Genomic DNA, 21935 nt, shown 5'->3' on the forward strand with positions numbered 1-21935 from the left:
AAATAGGCAGGCGGCACTAGGGAGTTCAGGCAATGAGTGCTATTAGATAAAAAGATGGATGTGAAGTCTCTGGTAGAGTTTAGCAAATAATAACTACTTTCTAAATATTAAAATTAAAATCCTAACATTCTTGTAATAGTCATGAAATTTCAGCTTAAAAAATAATCTGCATTGACCAGGTACTTGAAGTACAAAGTGCAGTGACATACCATGTCTTACTCTGCACCATGTAAGCTCATTAGCCTGAGAGCTATGGCATGGTACAGTCTGGTCCAATCTGTCTGTCTGTCTTTACTTTCTATAACATCATGTACCTACCCCATACTTCAGCTGCACATTCTAAATAACTTGCTATTTTCACGCTCCTTTGTATGCTGCTTTGTTCCTGTGCATAGTCCTTATGCTCACTATCAAATGAACAACCAAATGAATGAATTTATAAAGATAAACTTACAGTATCAAATTATGCAATGTTTGGTTTAAGTTTTTCAAAAAAGCACAAAGTTCTTTTTGAATCTCTCCTGATGATGCACAGATTGATTTTTGATGATTGTGGCCTGTTCATGGGTTTCTTAAAATGAATATGTAGATTTCAAAATGACATGACCATTTGGTTTGCAGCGGCTGCCGCAGCTGACATGGCTTACCATCACATCAGACCACCCATTGGCTATTCTATTCCGAAGCCCATATCATCTCTGCTGATGCGAGGGTGGAATGCGTGTCCTGAAGTGAGTCATTTTTATTTCCTCTTAGAAAATGTGTTATGGTCAGAATCTGTCACAAATAGTGTCACACCAAAGTCTTCTTTTAGTGTGTATATTAAGACTGTTGAGGCGAGAGGACTGATTTGCCTTCTGCTCTTTCGTCTCTAATTGCCTCAAGAAGTCTGAGTATCTCATATTTCTTTGCTGCTGCTCTCTGATTTTGAAATGTTTCTCACAACTGATTAGTAAAAGAAAAACCAGGGTATGACAGATGACTCACACTCTCATCTCAGCTGCAATTTTATTAACTATGCTTCAGCCACATTTAGCCATTTTCTAAAGAAAGAAATTTGGCCCAAGATGGGTTGGTGTGGGCTCTTCACCAGGGGGCAGGCCTCCAGGCGAAGGCCCCATGTCACGTGGTCTTCAGCAGCGCTGGCTCCAGCAGGAGGCAGGAGACCTGGTCCTGGTCCTTCTCTAACTCTGAGTGGCTGTGATAAAGTAGTGAAGAGCATAGATTTTGAGCCCAAATGAAGGGATTGATATTATGGAAGGAATAAGTAATGTATGGTATGTAAACACTGGGAACGAACATTTTAAAATATGATCATACTCTAAGAGAGTAAAAAGAAATAGTCATATAATCCCAGGATGAACTCCCAGACCATCTGTGTACAGAAAAGGATTCTTCTTATTTGTACCAGAGTGATGCCCACTTTGTCTTCGAAGACTGACAAAGGAGAAGATTCTACAACTTCTTTCCTGAGAGCACAGCTTAGCACAGTGTCTAAGAGTCCGCCTGACACTATGTTTTGCTGTCTACCGAAATCCTTGTGTCTTGACGTCAGTCCACATCGATTCTTTTGCTCTGAGCAGAGTGACTTAGTCCACATTCTTCACATTGGAGATCCGTATACAAAAAGGCCTAATAGCCCTTATTCACCCACCTCTAACCATCCTGGTTATTGCTGTTCTCTTCGTATAGGTGCTTGTTTCTGATCCTCCCCAGGCACTTTATCTCTCTTTGACAAAGAAAGGAGCAGATAAAGGAGGCTATTGTTATCTCAGAAAGCATCTCACCACAGGAAAAATAGAATAAGCCATAGTCCGAATGTTTGGAAGGAGAAAGCAACCTACCTATTTTCAAAAGACAAAACCCAGACCAAGTCAATACCCAATCCCACAAGTGTACAGGAAACTCTTATGAAGAAAAGGGAAGCTTATGATGGGACATGGATTGAATATCTCAAAAGAAATAACCTCTGCTCCTGACCACTTAATCTGAGAGATTACGTATTTATGTGTAGAATCTTCCCTCACTACCAGAATGTTAGCTGCATAAAAACTGGGACTTTTTATTTGTTCATTTTATTTTGTACCTAGTAAGTGCTCCAAAATATTTATTGAGTAAACGAATGAATATCTTTACTGCTTATCAGTGCCTCTAATCACCTTATCTGAATTTTGATGTACAGAAAAACTTGTCTTAAAAATTACATGATTATATAGTTCAGGATAAGCTTTCCTTGCCTTTCCAGTGAACCTTAGATGTGTTTTCCTAGAATAAGGGTGCCAAGTAGCTAACCCAGAATTTCCTTCTCTCAGTGGGATGTGAGCTGTTCCAAGGTATAGCATAAAATGATAATCCAGGGAATCCCTTTTGCTTTTTTGAACTGACCTTTCATGATTATAGATAAGGGGCATAAGGAAGTTTTAATTTGGTGATAAAAAAGCAAGTCATTGGAAGCTACTAAAAGTATTTTGGGGGGTAGAATGGATTCCATAAGTAACAGGGAAATGATAAAGAGAACCAGAATAGGGCCAAAAGAGAATACAGTAATATATAGATAGATAGATATAGATAGATATAGATATAGATATAGATATAGATATAGATATAGATATAGATATAGATATAGATATAGATATAGATATAGATATATCTTACTGTATATATTTATTTATTTATTTATTTATTTATTTATTTATTTACTAATGGCCAAAATCAAGTACTTAGTGTAAAGGTTTTACTACTCAGCAGTGAAGACTCTCAGCGTAGGTCTGACTCTGGGGATGAGGTTCAGGGAAGAGAATGGGGAGAAATCAGGACAGGAAAACAAAGTCTCTGGTTGGCAACATCTGGGCTTGTCAGTCAGGTGGACCCTGGCTTGGTTGTGGAATCCATTCAGCATTATGAAAATGAGCTTCTTTATGTGGCATGCCTCGGTCATCATTACATGGCCCAATAAAGTCTTTACCATATCAGTAGGCTGAGTGGTGAGGAAAAAGGGAATAATGAGCTGGTTTTCATTATTTCCTTCAACAATTACTTACTGAGTCTCTACTACATACAGCCCCAGGAATAGGTGCTGGGATTCCTTGAACATATTCTCTCAGTGAAATTTAAGTCCTTGGGTCAAATGGAGATTAACTGGATAAACACATCAACGGTTTTATAATGACAAGCTAAATGAAGAAAAACCAAATTAGATGAGAATGCATACTAAAGAATACCAGCAAGTGGGGGACACAGAGCTCATGCGGGTCAGATAAGGCTTCCTGGAGGACATGACACCTGAACTGAGATCATGAGCACAAACAGGAGTTTGCTGAATGAAAGTGGTTGGTGAGGGAAAATCAATCTCCAAAAAGGGAACATATGCAAACCTGTTGTGAAAATACACAAGGGAAGGACTTAGTTATTGAGACACTGTGGCCACTGGGGGATTAAATCTTTATACCAGGCATCAGTTGAGTCATTCAGATCTAAGACACTAACATCATGTTGTCCTGGTCATTATTTTCCAGATTCTCGATTTCACGACTCATTTTTTCTTTTATGTCTGATTTTGCTTTACTTTTTGAATTTGAAGCACATTACTGTTTCCTGTGTGTGTCCTCTTAGTCAAGACCCATAAACATAAAGATAAAGCTTAATCGAAACCTATAAAGTCAAAAGAAGACAATGAGAGTAGCAGCCTATTGGGGATGGAAAATGCATATTGAAAAAACAGGGAGAGGTGGGAGGAAGTCCTCATAGTTAAAGGGGTTCAGAGTTTGGAAAGCCCTGGAAACCAGAACAGGAAGTTTGGACATGAAATTGTGGGCAATTCTTTTTCTGTCTCTAAACCAGTTAAGAAATAGGGTAAAAGTAATTTTTTAAAGAAGATTCATCAGAGTTTGGTGTGAAGGATTCATTCACTTGAAGAAGCGTTTGTAGTTCCATAGGGAGGCAGGCACTGAATTTTCTCCTAGTGTGCATCGGAATAGCTAAGCATTGTTTCTTAATGTGTGGGCTGCTTATAGGACCTCTGGATGACCCTGGAATGTTTGTTAAAACCAGGATGGGGGGGAGGCTGTGTTCTAAATCTACTACATCAAAGTCTGTGGGATGGAGCAGGAATGTGTCATTCGAACAAACACCCCAGGAAGTTTGTGCCAGATAAACACAGAAAACCAGTGGACTGAATGGAAGCAAAAGGCACTGAAGACAGAGCGTCCAGCTGGGCCATTAGTAATCCAGTTGATTACAACACAAAGACTACAATGATTACCATGGGGATTCGGAACCAGGGGTAAACCTGAGAAATACTTCAAAGGAAACAGAACATCATAAGGTGGAGAAAGACTGGATTTAGGGAATGGAAGAGAGAAAAGAGTCCTGGAGCCCTGTCATCCCTGATTCCTAAGAGGCAGCCAGTGACCAGAGCATTCATTAGGCCAGTAGATATCAGGGATGTTGACAGTGAGAGGAGAACAAAACGAAGGGCTCTGCATTAAGGTGAAGGTGCTTAAAAAATAAGAAAAGGAAAAAAAAAGAGAGCTAACAAGAAAAAAGTAACCTGGTCTATAGAACTGAGGGAGCTGTCAATTAGAATCAAGTTATTGTGTGAGTCATTACAGAGGCTCTTCTCACCTTAAAGGTGCTTAACAAAGGAAGCGGGGACAGGGAGGCAGGCAGAGGCAGAGGATTTAAGCTCAAGCAGAGAGTCTGCACAAAAACAGAGGGTAGAGGAGTTGAAATTATAACTAAGAAAATTTTGAATCCAGGCAGAAAAGAGAAAGAAGAGAGGTAATAAGGTTAGAGACTTTCAAAATAAGAAAATTGTCGGTTGCTGGCCATTTTGAGTAAGAAAGAAAACAGAAGATAGGTGGGGCATGTAAGCATTATGTATTGTTCCAATAGTCTTCTAAGCTTTATAATATTGCCAAATGTAGATATATAGATACAGATACCTGGACAGATAGAGAGAGAGGTGAAAGGAAGTTAATCATCTTTGCAACCTCCGCCCCCCCCACACTAGAAAATGTGAAGGTATGTTTTCACAGGTTACTGGTATAGTAACAAAATTGTTTGCATATACTGTTGGGCAAATAAGTGTGGCATTGAACGAGAGATGTTTATTCTATGACTTGTAAATCTGATGCTTATAAGCCCATTTAATTTCTGTGCACAGGAAGGAAGCTAACACCAAAGAATAGTGGCATGCGCAGCTCAAGAGGTCAGACCTTGACATCTTACACGTTAATGCGTTATTTAGTTTTCAGAATCTGAAGTTAATAAAAATTGGCAATAAAGCTCCTTAAAATTCCTTTTGTTCAGAATCCATTGTGTTGATCTTGAAGATCCATTTGCTCTCCTAAAATGATTGAAGCTGAGATCTCCACCTAGTGGATATATAGGATTTTACAGGTTTTACAGAAACCTAGATTTTTTTTTCCTCTTACAAAATTAACAGGTTTAAAAGACTTCTACTTAAGACCAAGCATAATTGTCAACCAAACATTCTCAGATGGTTGAAATATACAGTATGCATATCAGATAGACTACAGTTAACAAGCAAAGCTCAATTTTTATTTACATACCATAATTAGAAAAGCAGATCAGGCACAAATATGAATATATAATCATCTGTGTGGAAAGCAATATTGTAATACCACTAATTGAGATGTGTGTAGTAGTTTCCATAAAATAAACATCAAGTGTAAATCTGCTCTAGTATTTTTTTTCTTCTTCAATCTTTCATTTACTTAAAGCTTTTTTTTAATTGACTTTCTTTTCCAAGACTAGGCAAAATTTTTCTTTCCCATTTCCCCATTCCCTAGAGAAGAAACCTCATTTGTGTCAAATATATCTTGTGACTCCATCTTTGATTTTTGCTTTATATTCCAATGTGTACTTTTATTTTACTGATAACAAAGAGTTGCTAAGGATTTTTTCTCCCAAATAGTGCATTTGAAATGCATGCAAAAGCTGAGGGGGTTTGTGTGTTCTTTTGAAGAAAGCTAAGGTAGAAAATGATTATTATTCGGGTTATTTTGTTCACTTTGTTCTACCTCCAAAAGTGATATATTAGCATATTCAACCGATGGTGGATGCAGTGTGTGCTTTAGACCAGAGTTTTCAGCTTCACTTATTCTTCTAGGAATTAGAGGCACCTCATTTTCTGCCTCCAAACTAAATGTCTTTTACCTCTGGTAGGGGGGGACATGCTGCAAGTGTCCCCACTGCCATCGTGCCTTCTTTGTGGGCAATGCTATCTTGATCTGGTTGAGTGTTTGGATACTCTCTCAAATCGTGCGTATTACTATTTATGTGAAGGTCTGTTTCACTATGAGGTAGTCTATTTTCAGTTTCCTGACAACTTATAATGCCCAAATCCTCAACTGTAATTGTAGCCTCCACAGTACTTGAACCATGTAATGTAAGATTTTTACTTTTTCCATGTTCCCAAGTTTGCTGCTTTTCTTTTGTCATGCCTGTTAAAGTCATCTGTCTAGTCTGCATTAACATAGTAGCATTGGCCTTGCTCTTATCAGGCATTTTTTCCTCCTCTTTTTCTACCATTTTTATTTCTAATGCTTGGGTGCCTTCATCTCTAGGCAGTGCACTCGTGCTGTCAATTTCTTTTTCGCTACTGTTGGTTAGATGTGAGATGGTTTGACTACTAAGGGAAGTATTGGTATCCTTGGGAACTTTCATCCTATCTTGGGGTGCAACAGATTTCATCTTTGTAAATGTTGGGTTGCTCTTGGATTGTGTTTGGGGAATGAAAGAGGAATCACATGTTTCGGTCTTAGGAAGTTTTTCTTCTACATCCATTCTCTTGTCCCTAATACAATTTTCCATTATCTGCTGTGATGTTTTGGATTCCATCACTAATATTTTTTCTTCATTTCCAAGTTCTTCATGTCTTGAATGTTGTCCTGCATGTTGCAACATTTGATTTTGATCTACAGTATGTTCCTTGTGTGTGTCCATTTTGTGGACACCGACAGGTTGCATGGGATTTTCCAAGGACAAAGAAAACTGGGTTAGCACACTGGTCTCAGATTTGTCCTGCTCAGTGTGCTCCGTGGGCTGTGTTGCCTCTTGGTCAGGAATCCTCGTGGAATGGCAGGATGTTACAACATCACTGCCTGTATTTTCCCAAGAACCTGGTAAAGAACCGGAACCTACTAATGGGAGATGAATTGCACCTTCCATTTGCTCGGTCGAGAATGGAGCGTGTGGGTGCCTGCATTCAGCTGCAGGGGCTATGAGGCCAGGCAATGTTGCTTGGCTTCCATCAGAAACAGGGCCAAGAGGGTGACGGTTGCCTTCCAGGGAGCTCTGGCTGACTACAGGTAAGTTGTTAGTGGTGAGCAGAGGAGCCTTTTTAGTGTGTTTTTTGTAATACGGGGTCTGATTTGGGGCATGTTTAAGAGGCAGTCTCTTTGAAGTGAGTGCGGCATAGTCGTTACTCTCTGGCTGGTGGGGAAAAACTGCAGATGACCAAAGGTTCATTTTGGCTTCTTTCTTAGAAGCTTTGGATAATTTATTAGGATGTAACAATACTTGCTTGCATTTCAGTGGGCATTCTGGCAAGGAGTTTTCTGGGTGGACTCTGGCTTTTCTAAAAGGGTGTAAATTTAATTTTATCTTTACATTTTGCTTTCCAATTTTCCCTTTGACATCAGATTGCTCGATCCCTTTTTCTTTCAGAGTCTGTGTATCAGTGAGCCATTTCCCCCCTTTGCTTCTCTCTGGTGCACTGCTACTTTTATTGAGATTCAAGGTGGTCAGCTGCTCGCTTTGAGTTTTTTGCTGTTTTGAATGGGTGGATGTTTTGGGCGACATCTCCAACCTGTTTTTTCCAACTAAACCAGGATCATGGAAGCTAACACTCCTAGGGGAACGTGTTTTCTTGATATTTGTTGATAACCCCGATAACCCTGTGTTGTCCTCACTCATAAGGAATTTTTCTATTGCACTATAAATTTGGATTTGCTCATTCTTAGGCTTTGAATGTTCTCGGCTACGTGGCTTCTTTCCTTTTACATAATCTTTAAGTTGGTCATAGGGCACATACTTACAGATAAGAGATTTTTTTGGCTGAAAATACCGAGGCCTGCTCTGTTTTAACAGTTCACAAGGATCATCGTACTTTGATTCATGTTTTTGTAAGGTCTTTTGTACATAGTGTTCTTCAGGCTCATAAGGCTTGGATGACGAGCTGGTAATAAAACGTCGCTGCCTGTGAGGTTGTAAGCCATTGTCTTCTTTTTCTATTGGAAGCTGCCATGATTCATTTGTTAAATGCTTTTCAAGACTTTCTCTTGCCAAAGCCGAAGCTCGTGTTGCATATCTTCTACTGAATGTGTCACTGCTGATATCTGTGGAACAATAAATGCAGGAACTTAACACTGAGCAGAGTTGCATTACCCCAACCGAACAGATGCTTAGAAACCTTATCAAAGAGGTAAAAGTGATTCTTCTAATTATAGCAATTCTGGAATATTTTCTAATTTTTCATCAAACCCACAAAGGACATTTGGCAATTTGTCATGTTGGCAATGACACTCGCTGTGGCCACATTTTAATCGGTTGGGATGCTAACTTAAAGTTGTGGAACTGGAGATAAAAATGTTTAGAGTTGTACATCTTTTGATTAGTTGTTTGTTGATTAAGTAGCTTTAAATATGAATAACAAATCTTTTTCAAATAACCATAGTAATTTTTCTGCATTCATTTCTCACTTGGAACTGAATATTAGAAAGGACATAATAAAATATCAAATAGTGTTCAAGTTTCAATATCGAAAGAAAAATGCATATAATAATCTTGGATCCATAAAAGCAGATATCAAACCTGTTTTATGTCCCAACACTGATCACAGCATTCATTAAACATTTGTTAAATGAATAAGTACTTTAGTATATGGCCTGTTCTGAGTTACAGAAATCTCTGTCTGAGATTTTTAAATGCTGCAGGTTAATGATGCATGTTAAATAATATATTTTTTAAAGATTTTATTTATTTATCTTTAGAGGGTAAGGGAAAGAGAGAGGGAGAGAAATGTCAATGTGTGGTTGCCTCTTGTGCATCCCCTGCTGGGAACTGGCCTGCAACCCAGGCATGTGCCCTGACTGGGAATTGAACCTCAATCCTCTGGTTCACAGGCCTGCGCTCAATCCACTGAGCTACACTAGCCACGGCCATGTTAAATAATATTAATGACAAAAACATAAACTAAGAGCCAGGCATTGTGCTAAATATTGTATATTTATCATCTCATTTAGAAACCATAAGACTCCTAATCTATTGGACAAGTCCTAGTATTCTATCACTTTTACAAATTTAAAAAAAAACCTTCGGGAGGTTGAATGTTTTTCCCCAGTCATGCCTGCTGAATAAGTGACATGGGCAGAACTTGACCCCAGTCTGTGTGACACTAAATCCTATATTCTTAACCACAGTGCATATTATGTTTAAAATTGCATCTTATTAATGAGCTTTCTCAATATTGTGGATTTGTTTGTTTTATCCCGAAAAAGAAAGACTTATTTCTGCTCAATGATAGAAAGAAAGAAGTAAACTAAGCCTCAGAATAGCGTCTAATATTATCTAAGACCTGCCTTCATCTTTCTGGGTGACCTTGGAGAAGCCACTTACTCTCCGGATGTCAGAAGATTAGACTAGATGGAAACTTTATGTGGATATAACTTTATGTGGGTATAAAATTTATGTGGGTATGAAATTATTCTGGGGAAAGCCTTTATCAGATTCTAACAGTTCTGTGACCCAGAGATAAATGTGAAGAACTACATGACGAGATCATGGCTAAAGTCTCCTCTACCCCTGAAACACCAACTCTGTGCTTCCGGTCGGAAGGCACCATCAGAGTGCTAGTGCCCCTTATGGGTGGCCGTTTGAGAGCAGATGTGGTCTTGGTTGATTTCTCCTCAAATACCTGTCCTCTCCAGCTGTCGTTCAATGCCTGGCATGTAGCAGGATTTCAAATGTTTTTTAAAAGTCTAACTGTTTGACCAAGCAGTGTTCTCTATATGAGACAAGAGACTGGGTTTTACATGGTTAAGAGGCCATATTCCCTTCAGTGCAGGATTTTCCCAGAGAAAAGTTAACGCACTGGGTAAAGCTAAAATGAAGCATGTGACTAAGGTATGTTTGTATTGAAAAGCTAAGAATTTTTTTTTGTGTGAGCTAAACCAATCCGATCTGGTTTTTATGGCTGATGTTTATTTCCTTGGCCATTCCTCTTTTGAGTCAAATTAGCAATCCCCAGAAACTGGTAAAAACTAGAGTCTGGGAAGGCAATGGAATAAATCCACATCCTGCCTTATGCTACATGTGAAATAACATACAGTTTTATTCTTTTCCAATGGTCCCCAGATCCATCCTCAGAGCTGGATCCCCACAGTAAGCATGCCTTGGTGCAGTACCTCCGTCATTCACATCCTGAAAGAAAGCTCTGCTTGTTGTAATCCAATTCAAATAAATGACAGGAACCTCTTTACAGAGCAGCTGTCAAAGTTTTCACTGCTGAGCCTGAAAGCATCGCCTTACTATTCAGGAAGAAAAAGGAAGACATTTAATTCATTGCCTCCACCTAAATATTGACATCGCCCACGTACAGTGGGTAGATGTCATGGCCAGATTCGCTTGGCTCCCGACATGGGACAATGAATTAAGTCCTGACTTTCCCTGGACTGGGAAGTTATCATCCCTGACAGCTCAGCAAGCAAAGTATGTGTCTTGACATCATTCCTGAAATGAATCACTAGCATTAGAAGGCCCATTCTTCTCACATGTCATGCTCTGGGAAGGGTGCTTACTGCGGAATTGGCATTAGAGCTAGAAGGATGTTGGAATGGAAGCCGATACTCAAGTTCCCATAAATCTTAACAGCACTCTCACTATTTAAAAGGGTTCTTGTATTTTTTTTAACATTGTTAGGTACTGGATCGCAAAATTCACTTTACAGCAGGACGTACTCTCAGCTCCTGAAGGTGGAGAATCTCCATCTATGCCTTGCCCCCAAAACACATGCACACACACTCACAGTGTTTTTGGAAAAGGAATAGGCTGGTGCTACAATGACTTTTATTCTCCTGTTGAAGAAATGAAAAGAGGCTACCTCCCTCAGAGGAATTTAAACAGAGTAGGATTGTCTAAAACAAGACCACTCACCTATTGTTCTTGTTACATGCTGTGTCAGAGTTTGAGGTTGGACTTCCCCAGGCTCAAGGTTCCTTAGATTTTCAACTGTCTTTGGAGAGTATCTTGCAAGTAAGCCCTCTTCATTAAAAGCTGCCATATTCCCAGGAGGGGCTGAACATCCCGACGACAGCAATCTGCCACCAAGGCAGATACAAGTACTGTCTTCCTCTTGGCCCTTCCTGTTCGGGTTTCTATGTGACCTTTCAATGGCTGTGGACTCAGAGGTCAGTGCTGCTTGGTGGCTGCTCTCCTGGAAAAGTGCCATTTCCTTCCTGGACCCCACGATGGACCGGACCTTTACCTCGTTGTCCTGGGTTAAGCGGCAGTTACAGTCTCCCTTAGCGTGGTGATTTCTTGCCTCATGAGCACACAGGGATTCACCACAGGTTCTGCAACAAAGCTTTCCTGATGTGTGTTCATTTGCTTTGCCTTGTTGAAGTTTCCAGTTAAATACAACTAAACCTAGGCAAGTGAGACCAACAGCTCCTGTGACAAACAGAGAGACCATTAAAGATAACATCATAGGAAGGAACGTATCAGTCACCAAATGTGAAATCCACAAATATCAAGGTTAATAGCTTAAAGGGCATGAGAATGGGTGGGAGTTCTATCACCATGTAGAAAAATAGCAGTTCAGAAAGAGGCTATATTATTGACACATTCTGTGTTCTAATTTGAACCTTTTTTGTGTGTCTATTAAAAATAAGAAACAATACTATCTGGAATGTCTTTAGTGGAAAAATAAGGTGTTTTTTTTCCAGTGGACTGAAATTCACTCAACATAAAATAATTCATACATTAGAATTCTCTTCCTGCCTATGGGAAACCAATCCCCAAAATAGTCCACAGTTAGTATATATCTCCTCCTGAAAAAGAAAAATTGATTCTACATAGTATTGTGCTATATTAAGCACCCGTAAAGATTGACCCCCAAGTTCAGTATACCTCCTTGGCTTCCCATCATAAAGGCCAAGCTCCTCAACCTCCAAGGCTTGGTACAATCTGGCCATGGCCTCCCTTTTCGTCTTGTGTTTCATGCTTCAAACTCTTCAATTTATTGTCTAAAAATGTACTTCTACGCCTTTGTGCATGCTCTTAGTGATGCTTATAATAGCTCCTCCTATCTCTGCTAATTTGAATTTTATTTGTCTTCTAAAATCTAAATCCTCCCCAAATACCTCCAAATTTATTGATAACTCTGCTGGGTTTTTCTTCCTTAATCTTGCAAAGATCATTCCCTTCTATGAACTTCCCAACCATATGATTAACATTCTAAATGTGGAATGTGTGGCACTGTCCCTTCCTGTTCTATGAAGGTAGAGCTTATCCTCTGAATACAACTGCAAAGGCAGTGTTTCTCGAACCCAAGTGCGGAGTCTAACCCGTACCCCCCTTGCTGTTTCCATCTCAATAAATGACATCATCGACCACCTAGATGTTTAAACTGGTCTCTGAGTTATACCTCAACTCCCTCTATGTCACAGTGCTTTCCTTTTTTATCTTAGCATCTAAAACAGTATAAAATTATTATTTTAAGTTACTAATTTTCATGTTCACTGTCTGTCCTTCTCTGCTAGAATTAAGCACTATGAGAAAATGGCCATTTTCAGTTTTGTTCAAAAATGTATCTCCCATACTCATAACTTGGGCACAGAGGAGGCACTCCAGAAATGTTTATTGAGTATTAAATAAACATAAGGAATTCTGCTTATGAATTCTAATCATGAAAAGTGCTGAGTGCTCTAATTTTACAAATCCCCAAAATGGGGATCAGGAAGACATGGTGTCAGCATTGACGGATGTAGGGACAATGTGTTCTAAGCCCAGCTCTCCCTGCAAACTTCACAGGAGCTTGGACAGGACAGTTCCCCGAGAGAGAATTCAGGACGAGTGATGTAAGACGTGGATGAGGTGGTGTCAACACTCGAGGTTCATTGGTTGACTGCATCATGCCTGGTTCTCGCCACTGCAGACAACTTTAATGAAAACGTGATGATATATTTTGAACTTGAAAGAAAAATGAAGGTTTCAGCCATGGTTGTTTCATTTTTTTTCTGTTAAAAATACAGATTAAACAAAAATAATGACAGTTTCTGGAAAAATCTTCCAAACTTTGTATAGTGTACTAAATCTTGAGGTCTTCTAAATTCCCTTTAATTTATTTGACAACAATAAATCTTGGAGAGTGCTATAACATATTGAAACAATTTAAAGTCTATTAAAGATACAGCATTTTTAAAAAGTGGTACCAAAAGTTAGATCAGAATATTTTTACCATGCCAGGTCCTAGAGTTTGATTTATTTCAAACGAGGGCTCTGGATTTTAAGTGTTTAAAATGTATGAAAATAATAAATTTTTGGAAACACTATCTCTCTTATATGGCATAAGAAAACTCAGGATTCAAAGCTTTCTTCTGACAATTTTCTTGGGCAAATTTTCTAACAACCCTGAGCCTTATTTTCCTCCTATGCCAAATGGGGATAATTAATACCACCAAAGATTAAATGACATAATATATGTGACCTGTTTAATATAGCATTTTGATACAGCAAGTCTCCGTGAATGGCCATTGGGGTTTATGCTGATGACTGCTGCTGCAGTTTGGGTTTTGTATCGCCCTATTAGTACCTACAACTCCCAGCTGTTAGGTAAAAAAAAATTCCCAAAAGCAAATCAAAAAGAAAATACTTGGTATGGTCGAGGCAGGTCCTAAACCAAACAACAAAGGAAAGAAAGGCCTAAGTTTTTTTTAAATACACGCAGCTGCCATTGAAATGGGAGTAGGCACAATCCGATTGTAAAATAAGGTTTCCCCTCTAATTGTGCCTGATCGGCAAGGGGAGCATCGTGGACCTTAGAGCCATGCCTGTGCCGCATCACCAGTCGGGTATGGTTGTTTTTCATCTGTGCAGAGAGCAAAGGCAGTAAATGAAGCTTGTGGGCAGACTGAGTGAGCTATTAAGAAGATGGTTGAATTTTCATTGCCATGGGCACTGTTGCTATTTTTAAAAAGTGTTCTGACAATCTTTCTATAGGAAGACAGTTGGAAAAACAAAACAAAATAAAAAGCAAAATTAATGATACATTCTCATTGAAGTATTGGAGGCATGTTCCAGCTTCGTGAAAGCTTTCCATTTTTATCCGTCAGGTCACAGAATAAGCAGTGTCAAGATGTCGATGTTTGGTGCCAAATAACCACTTATCACTTTTAAATTAACTGAATATTATTATATTACATTGAACTATGATGTTTATCTGTAGCTGAGGAGGAAAATGAAATCAGAGGCCAAATTAGAGTTCCAAGTCTTTTTGTTACTATCCAGCGGTACAGATAAGTGACCACGCTTTTACTTCGGAAAGGAGCAAAATCTTAATGGAATGAATGGAATGAACTGATGTCATAAGTCAGAGTGTTTTAGATGAAGAATCTCTTTTAAAAACAATATTTTTAACAATTACTCAATGAAAGATACATTATGATGATAAATTCATGCACTATAACCCAACATGTATATAGTTTTATTTATAAATTATCAGAACATATTCACGCACATTAGGCATCCTATCATTTTGACAAATCTTTGGAGTCTTTTGAATTTCTATCTCTACACTAACACAGAGTTGTTAACTTAGAAAATCTTTTCCGAAAACAGATATAAAAGATTCCTAGAAGATACTGAAAATGACTATTATAATATTTCCAAAACAATGTCCTACAAAACATAATTCAGTGAAATCCTCTGTGACGAAGAGGGTTTATGGTCAATAAGTTTGAGAAATGCTTTACATTATTTCTTCCTCCTCGATGCATACTGCACATTAGCAAAGGAAAGGCAATGAGAAATTCTGCAGTGAAGAAGCCCGCTTCACTTTGTTTAATCCAACATAGCCTGCACCTGTGTGAACCCAACAACATATTGCTTACATGTGAATCTGTGTTTGTTTTTATGCAATATCTATTCATTATCCCCTAGAACTAGTATTCGAAGACACACATTAAAAAAAGCTATCTCTGCCCTATTGTTCCATCTTTTACAGTGAATTATTTCTTAGCACATATAATTACTGACATGGCTGCATGGTTTTTGAAACAATTTATCTTTCTGAGATGATTTGAATTGACTTTCAAATGAGTTTGAAAAACTAGTGGTAGTTCCTTTGGGCAGACCTGATGCTGGTCTCCATCTCTCCTGATTATAGGTATAACTTAGAAGTTAGACATCTGATGTTCAATTAATTTCCTGGAGATCTGCTGTGGAACGATTATTTATAGTACATATTCAAAACAGATCATTTCATTTCTGGATGTGAGCCCCTGGCCTTTCAGCCTTGAGGAACCCTTCTCTCAGCATACACGCACATGCATGTGCACACACATGCACTTCTCGTCACCATGGTTACTGCAAATGCAGAGCATTTCACTATGCGCTGCAAGCTTAGGGGGAAACACACAATTAGGTAAATGACACAAGAAATCTCATGCAGACTTGGTCTTCCACTAATGACACCAAGCATCACGTATACCATTCATTCAGTTAGGTGTAATGGCAGCTGATGCATAATTTCAATTTTTTTAACTACCAAAGAAAATTTAAAGGGTTGAATATTATACTCCCCTTGGTCTGTGAAGGAATGGGCCAAGTTTTTGAAAGAGATAAACAGAAATGTTAGCATTCCAATCCCCAAACAAGAGGAAATCAAGTCACAGAGAGGTCAAATGACTTGCCCAAAGTCACACAGCAAGTAAGAGCAGAGCCAGGATTCAAACCTGGGCAATTCAGCTGCAGAGCTCATGTGCTTCATCACTATGCTATACAACACCATAGAGTGGGATGCACATGATTGTCATAATTGCACCTCCTTGTGTACTTGGTAAAGATCACTGATTCTTACTACAACACAGAGAGGCACCCATATGTGGGTGCTTTGAAGAAAGAAACAGTTCATATCTCATACCTTTTTAAATCCCTAACTCCCAGCATCTTAATAAATGTACCAGTGCTCTACAGCATATGGACGATTGATAAACTGTAGACACTATTCCTTCCTTACAGACAAGAATGCTAAAGTCTACATAGCAATTTAACTTACTCAGGATCACAGTGATAGTTATACCAGGGATAGAGCTCTTGAATTCTGGTGCAAGGTCGTTTTCTTCATGTTAGACAGCTTTTCTGCAACAGGAAATTCTTGCAAACTGAGCCAAATCTGCTAACATCCTCCTACATCTGCGCGTACATTCCCCCTTCCACAAGCCCTGGCACATTTTTCCAATCACCAAGGGAAGGCATCATTTAGTGTATGTCAAGGATATGGACAAGAAGAGGGAGAAGGGAAGGGTACACTTCTTCCTGGCATACCTGCAAAGCCCAGGACAGTCAGCAGGGCCACATCCTGCCCTGGAAGGAGGGCACTTCGGTCCTTTAGAATCAGAGTGAGGTTGGAAGCCTTGGGATCGCAGTTGGTGTCAGACAGCCGGAGCATGCTCTTTGCACCGGCCACAGCAGCGGTGGGTGGCTGACAATGTAGGCCTTTGGCATTTCTGAGCTTGTGAGCAGAGGACTTAATGTAGTTTCTTAAAAACCGGGCAAGGGGGTAGAGATCACAAGTACAGCTCCACTGGTTCTTATCTAAGCTCAGAAGGATTAAGTGCTTCAGCGGAGTAAAAACATCCGGCATTTGGGCCAACCGATTTCGGGAAAGGTCTACTTCCTGTAGCTGAGGCAGGGCCCGGAAGGTGTCCTTCCCAATGTAGGAGATAAAATTGTTAGATAAATCCAGATGCCTGAGACTGTGGAGACTTGTGCCTCCGAAGGAACTGTCTGTCAGATTAGTGATCTGATTCCCGTCCAGCTGGAGCCGGGTCAGGCCCCTGTTGTTCCTGAACCAGGATCCTCGCAAGGTCTGGAGGGCGTTACTGCTAAGCACCAGCACCTGCAGGCTGCGGAGCTTGCTGAAGGTGTGATCCGTGAGTGTGGAGCTGGATATCTGGTTGTGCTCCAGCAACAGCGTCCGCAGCTTTGAAAGGCCATGGAGGGCGTCTTCCCGCACATCCTCAATGCCATTTCTGCTCAAGGAGAGCAGAGCAAGATTAAACAGGACAGACAGATTTGTGCTCTCTATGGAGGAGAGGGATCCATCCGTGATGACCAGAACTCTCGTGGTCACAGGGGCTGCTGTGGGAAAGAAAATCACAGACTAGAAGCAAGATACACACAAGTGGGCGGGGAGTGCAGTACAGAGCAGAGATAATCAATACCCTCTGGAGAAATCTGATCGCCTGGGTAAGAACAATAAACAAAATGAAAACACGTCTCTGATTTCTCGGTTTAAGGGGAAGCCAGGCTCTTTATCAGAATGATGGATTTTTATATTCTTTGTTAATATGACATGTTTATTTGAGAACATAAACCCATCTGTTCCTTTACAAGTCAAAGTTAATTCATTGTTTGTGATTATCATCATTGATTTATTTTTTGGAGGTGATTTTTCAGGCTGCTGCTCTGTGAGGCTATGTACTGACCTTCCCAGCCCTGCTGGCCCAGTACAGACTCACCCAAAAGCCCAGACTATGTCTGAGCTCACTAACCAGTTTCCCATTAGCAGTGCATAGTTATGCTCTGAACTCAATCATCTTTTCTCTCAAACATAAAGGTACGGGTTGGGGCCCAGAAGGGGGATTGTGGGGTGGGGAGAGAGAAGGAGAGCTGGTTTCTACTTTTTAGCTCCAGGCTAAAAGTTGGTGACTCAGTAAGGATCTATATTCTCTGCAGACAACCCAAGGATCTGTCAGTGGGGTTCTCATTATAGTCTGGGCCATCTCAGCCCCCTATCTGATATCTGTTCCCTCCAATGAAGTCCATCATGTGATGACAGGTGGCACGCAGGGCTTCCAACTGTTAAATCCCTTCGCCATAATCACCTCAGAGCTATCACTACTCTGTCATTAGAAATCAAAGCGTTTTAACTCAATAAAGATACATTATAATCAGGAGTTATTGTAACACATCTTTACCATGCTAAAATTGTTTTGACTGCAAATGACAGTGTCATAAGGATAGAAGAGTTCATGGTCCCTGGGTGGTCTACAGGTGAAATTAGAACAATCATCGTGAGGGGAGCAAGTCACAATTCCCATATGAATGCAGACTGTATCACTAAAACAAAGAGGTTTTAAAAGTTTAAAGACAAAGGATTTTCACAGCGCCTTCTTTTTAAGATTTGCTAAATTCCCATCTCTGTAGCACAAGTAAGTTTAAGTCATGGTATTTAAAAAAAACTTATTACTGATTATTTGAATTCTATTAATTCTGGCCAGTTCAGCACTTTATTTCATCATTGTTTTAATGAGTTGAAGGAATTTTGTTTTTATGGATCCTTAGTCCTCCAGGGATTTGTCAACTTTGAGGGAAGAGACTATTGTCTCTGTCAATTACTTCCCATCCAGGACTAGACAAACACTCTAAACAATCCATTTACTTCTTTGTGTTTATGAGATTTAACTTCACAGTTTGGGCATTCTGTAAATGAGAAGGAAGATACAGAGGTGTAGCCATGTAAATGAGCAATATTTGTTTCTTATAGACATCCACTATCTCTGGGCAAAAAAATAATAATGCACACACGTGCACACATAGTGAAGTTAGGAATCCAACTGAGAGGGTGGAAGTGTAGTGTTTAAATGTTTTAAATACTGGTTGGAAGTAGCGTGCAATTGACTAGGCTTGAAGCTGTCTCTCTCCTGTCAGGGATGACAATAACAGCTACCTCTTAATTCCCATAAAATCATAGGATCTTAGAAATGAAAGAAATCATCTTCTTCCTCTACATCTCAACTCAGACTTATTTCTGAAAAATTTTCATTGGTAGATTTTTATAGCTTGTTTATCTCTTCTTAGACATCAGGATGTAAATCACATTCTCCTCAAATTTGTTAATAAGGTGTCTTATTAAATTGTTGACTTAAGCAAGCAATATGTAATGAATACAGGCAGCGCATCTTGTTAGCATTTCTCCAGCTCATTTACCATCAATAAAAAAGACTAGACTTTCAAAATTAGGTGCACTTTGATAATAATCTACTTTTCTAGTACATCACTTAATCTCACTAATGCTGAACAACTGCAGTGCAAGTTTCTGATTCATTGATATTTTTTCCAGCCAGTGGTAGTGTTCAAATTTGTACAAAGTATGGACAAAAATATAATTTAAGTAATTTCTTTCTTTCTTTTATATAAAAAGTGAACCTGCATGAAATGATAGTATTCTCCTAGCAAAATGTCTCAATTACCTCTGAAAGTCTTTAGTTTTGGCTGAGACCACAAGGAGCAGGAAAAGAACATAATGTTATCAGTCTTTAGTCACTGGGAATGTGACTAAAAATGGCTTGCTCTTTAAAAGTTTACCTCTTTAAGCCAAGCCCAGAAAGCAGTCAGTGCAATGAAAGACATGACAATGAGTTTTGCAGACACACTAATATAGCTTTTTAGAGTTATTGGTGTTATTACCTACTATATAGGTTAATTGGTGACAGAGGGTTACATCTTTGGTGCACACCCAACAGGGCACGGGGCAAGCTGCCACCAACTGCATCACGATGGCGGAGAGTATGAGCCATCCACCTGAAAGGAAAGTAGAGGATAATGCACATCATAGTGTTGACATTTATTATCCATCTTTTCAGTACAAAATGCTCATGAGGCATTTTGGTGGGTTTTGCTTTTTAATGAGCACCTTGGGTTCTCACAAGATGCCACAGAGCCCTGGCTGGTGTAGCTCAGTGGATTGAGCACGGGCCTGTGAAGCAAAGGGTTGCCAGTTTGATTCCCAGTCAGAGCACATGCTTGGGTTGCAGGCCAGGTCCCCAGCAGGGGACACATGAGAGTCAACCACACACTGATGTTTCTCTCCCACTCTCTCCTTCCCTTCCCTTCTCTCTAAAAATAAATAAATAAAATATTTTTTAAGATGCCAGATAAATGGCTACAATCTTTCATTTCTATAGGATTTAAACCAAACTGTTAAATCGTTAGACTATAAATTCAGAGAGCTCATATCCAGGACAAACACATTAGTATAGATTATTAAAAGGTTAAGTTACTTTGTAAAAGATTTAGTTTTGTGAGCTTCAGACATACCTTCTATAATTCTTCTGATGCTGCCACTCAGTTTAAGGTTGAGAAAAACTGAAGCTCAGAATAGTTAATAAACTATGCAAAGTCACATAGTATTAGATATTTAACCTCAAGTCTTGTAACTCTCAACCCAGTGTTCTTTCTAATGTGCAGAAACTAGAATCTCAGGCACTGAATCTCACATACTTGCAACTGAACTATTCCTTATGGATTTAGATGCCACACTTAGAAGGTGAGTGTACACAGGAGCATTGTGGATGATTTACAAGTGCACCTGTCCACATCACACTGAGTGTTCAGCATTGAGTTGTTGTCAAAATAATGGCATGACCCTAGGCCCCACCGTCCCTACTTACCTGATTTCACCCCAGGTGACATTTTTGTTTGTTTGTTTTCTTGGTTGAAAAAGTCCTCAAAGGAAAATGTTTTGTTGATATGGAAAAGGTGAAACAAAAATGGGAGAAGCACTAAAAGTCATCAATCAACGAGTTTAAAAACTGTTCTGAGCAGTGAAAAAAAGCATCTCGACAGGCTGTATTGCATCAAAAGGAGAGTTTTTTTAATGTGACTAAAGTTTAAGCATGTAAAAATAAATACAGATTTTTTATAAATGTATATATTTGAGGGGGTTCCCCCTCTCATATACATGTTTAAGGATTATTTGTTCTATTTCTAAGAAAATGCTTTGTAATTTTGATAGAGAATGCTTTGGACCTATAGATTGCTTTGGGTAGTATGGACATTTTTAAACTATTCTTCAAATTCATGAACATGGAATATCTTTTTATTTATTTTTGTTTTCTTCAATTTCTTTTGGCAGTGTTTTATATATAACATCATGTCATCCACAAATAGTGATAGTCTTACTTCTTCCTTTCCAAGTTAGATGCATTTTATTTCTTTTTCTTATCTAAATGCTCTTTCTAGGACTTCCAATACTATGTTGAATAAAGTGTTAGGAATGGGCATTCTTGTCTTTTTCTGATCTTAGAGGAAAAGCTTTCTGCTTTTCATCATTGAGTGTGATGTTAGCGGTGGGTTGGGAACATACTTTTAATAGGCAACAAACAGAAGCAGCAAGGAAGTCAATTATAATAACACAAGCAAGAGATGTCAGTGGTTTAGACAAGGGGCAGTCAGATTCTGAATAATATTTTAGTATCATGATGCAATTTAACATAGCAAATTTGAGCTCAGCTAAGCTATCCTGTACAATGGAACATGCTAGGTATGCAGGAATAACTAAACCATGCCTTACCCTCAAAGCACTTTCTAGCTAGTGATATAGACATGTAAATACTTAACTATAACATAAGGAAGGATAAAGTAAATCTATGTAAAGGTGAAAATAATTTTTTAATTACTTGGACATTTGAAGAAGGACATGTCTTATGAATTGGGCCTGGAGAAGACAGAGGATTTCCACAGGCAAAGAATAAAAGTAAGATAATTCCAGTCTAAGAAAATAGTAAGAAAAATACCTTGCATGGACAAAAGATCTAATCTCAGTTGACTTCTTTTATTTTTTAATAGCTTCATTCAATCTTTTTTTAACCTCTCTGGTCTGTACCATCTAGTTCAGAGGTCAGCCA

The 21935-nt window shown here is 39.1% G+C and overlaps 2 protein-coding genes across 2 annotated transcripts in view; one reads left to right on the forward strand and one right to left on the reverse strand.

The window, feature by feature from the left end:
* The window catches only part of TNNI3K (TNNI3 interacting kinase), a 277088-nt gene that overhangs the window by 194551 nt on the left and 60602 nt on the right, over positions 1-21935 (forward strand). Inside the window, 1 exon segment of the mRNA XM_037141086.2 lies at positions 622-731. Coding sequence (XP_036996981.1) covers positions 622-731 — 110 coding nt within the window.
* Positions 5994-20721, reverse strand: LRRC53 (leucine rich repeat containing 53). The gene is given in 6 exon segments (XM_037141081.2): positions 5994-6167; positions 6169-8363; positions 11179-11694; positions 16570-17385; positions 19717-19830; positions 20700-20721. Coding segments are annotated over 6 exon segments (3837 nt in total).

The sequence above is a fragment of the Artibeus jamaicensis genome, unplaced genomic scaffold (assembly GCF_021234435.1).
Source record: "Artibeus jamaicensis isolate MK-2021 breed Jamaican fruit bat unplaced genomic scaffold, CSHL_Jam_final scaffold_1019, whole genome shotgun sequence".
Lineage (NCBI taxonomy): Eukaryota > Metazoa > Chordata > Mammalia > Chiroptera > Phyllostomidae > Artibeus > Artibeus jamaicensis.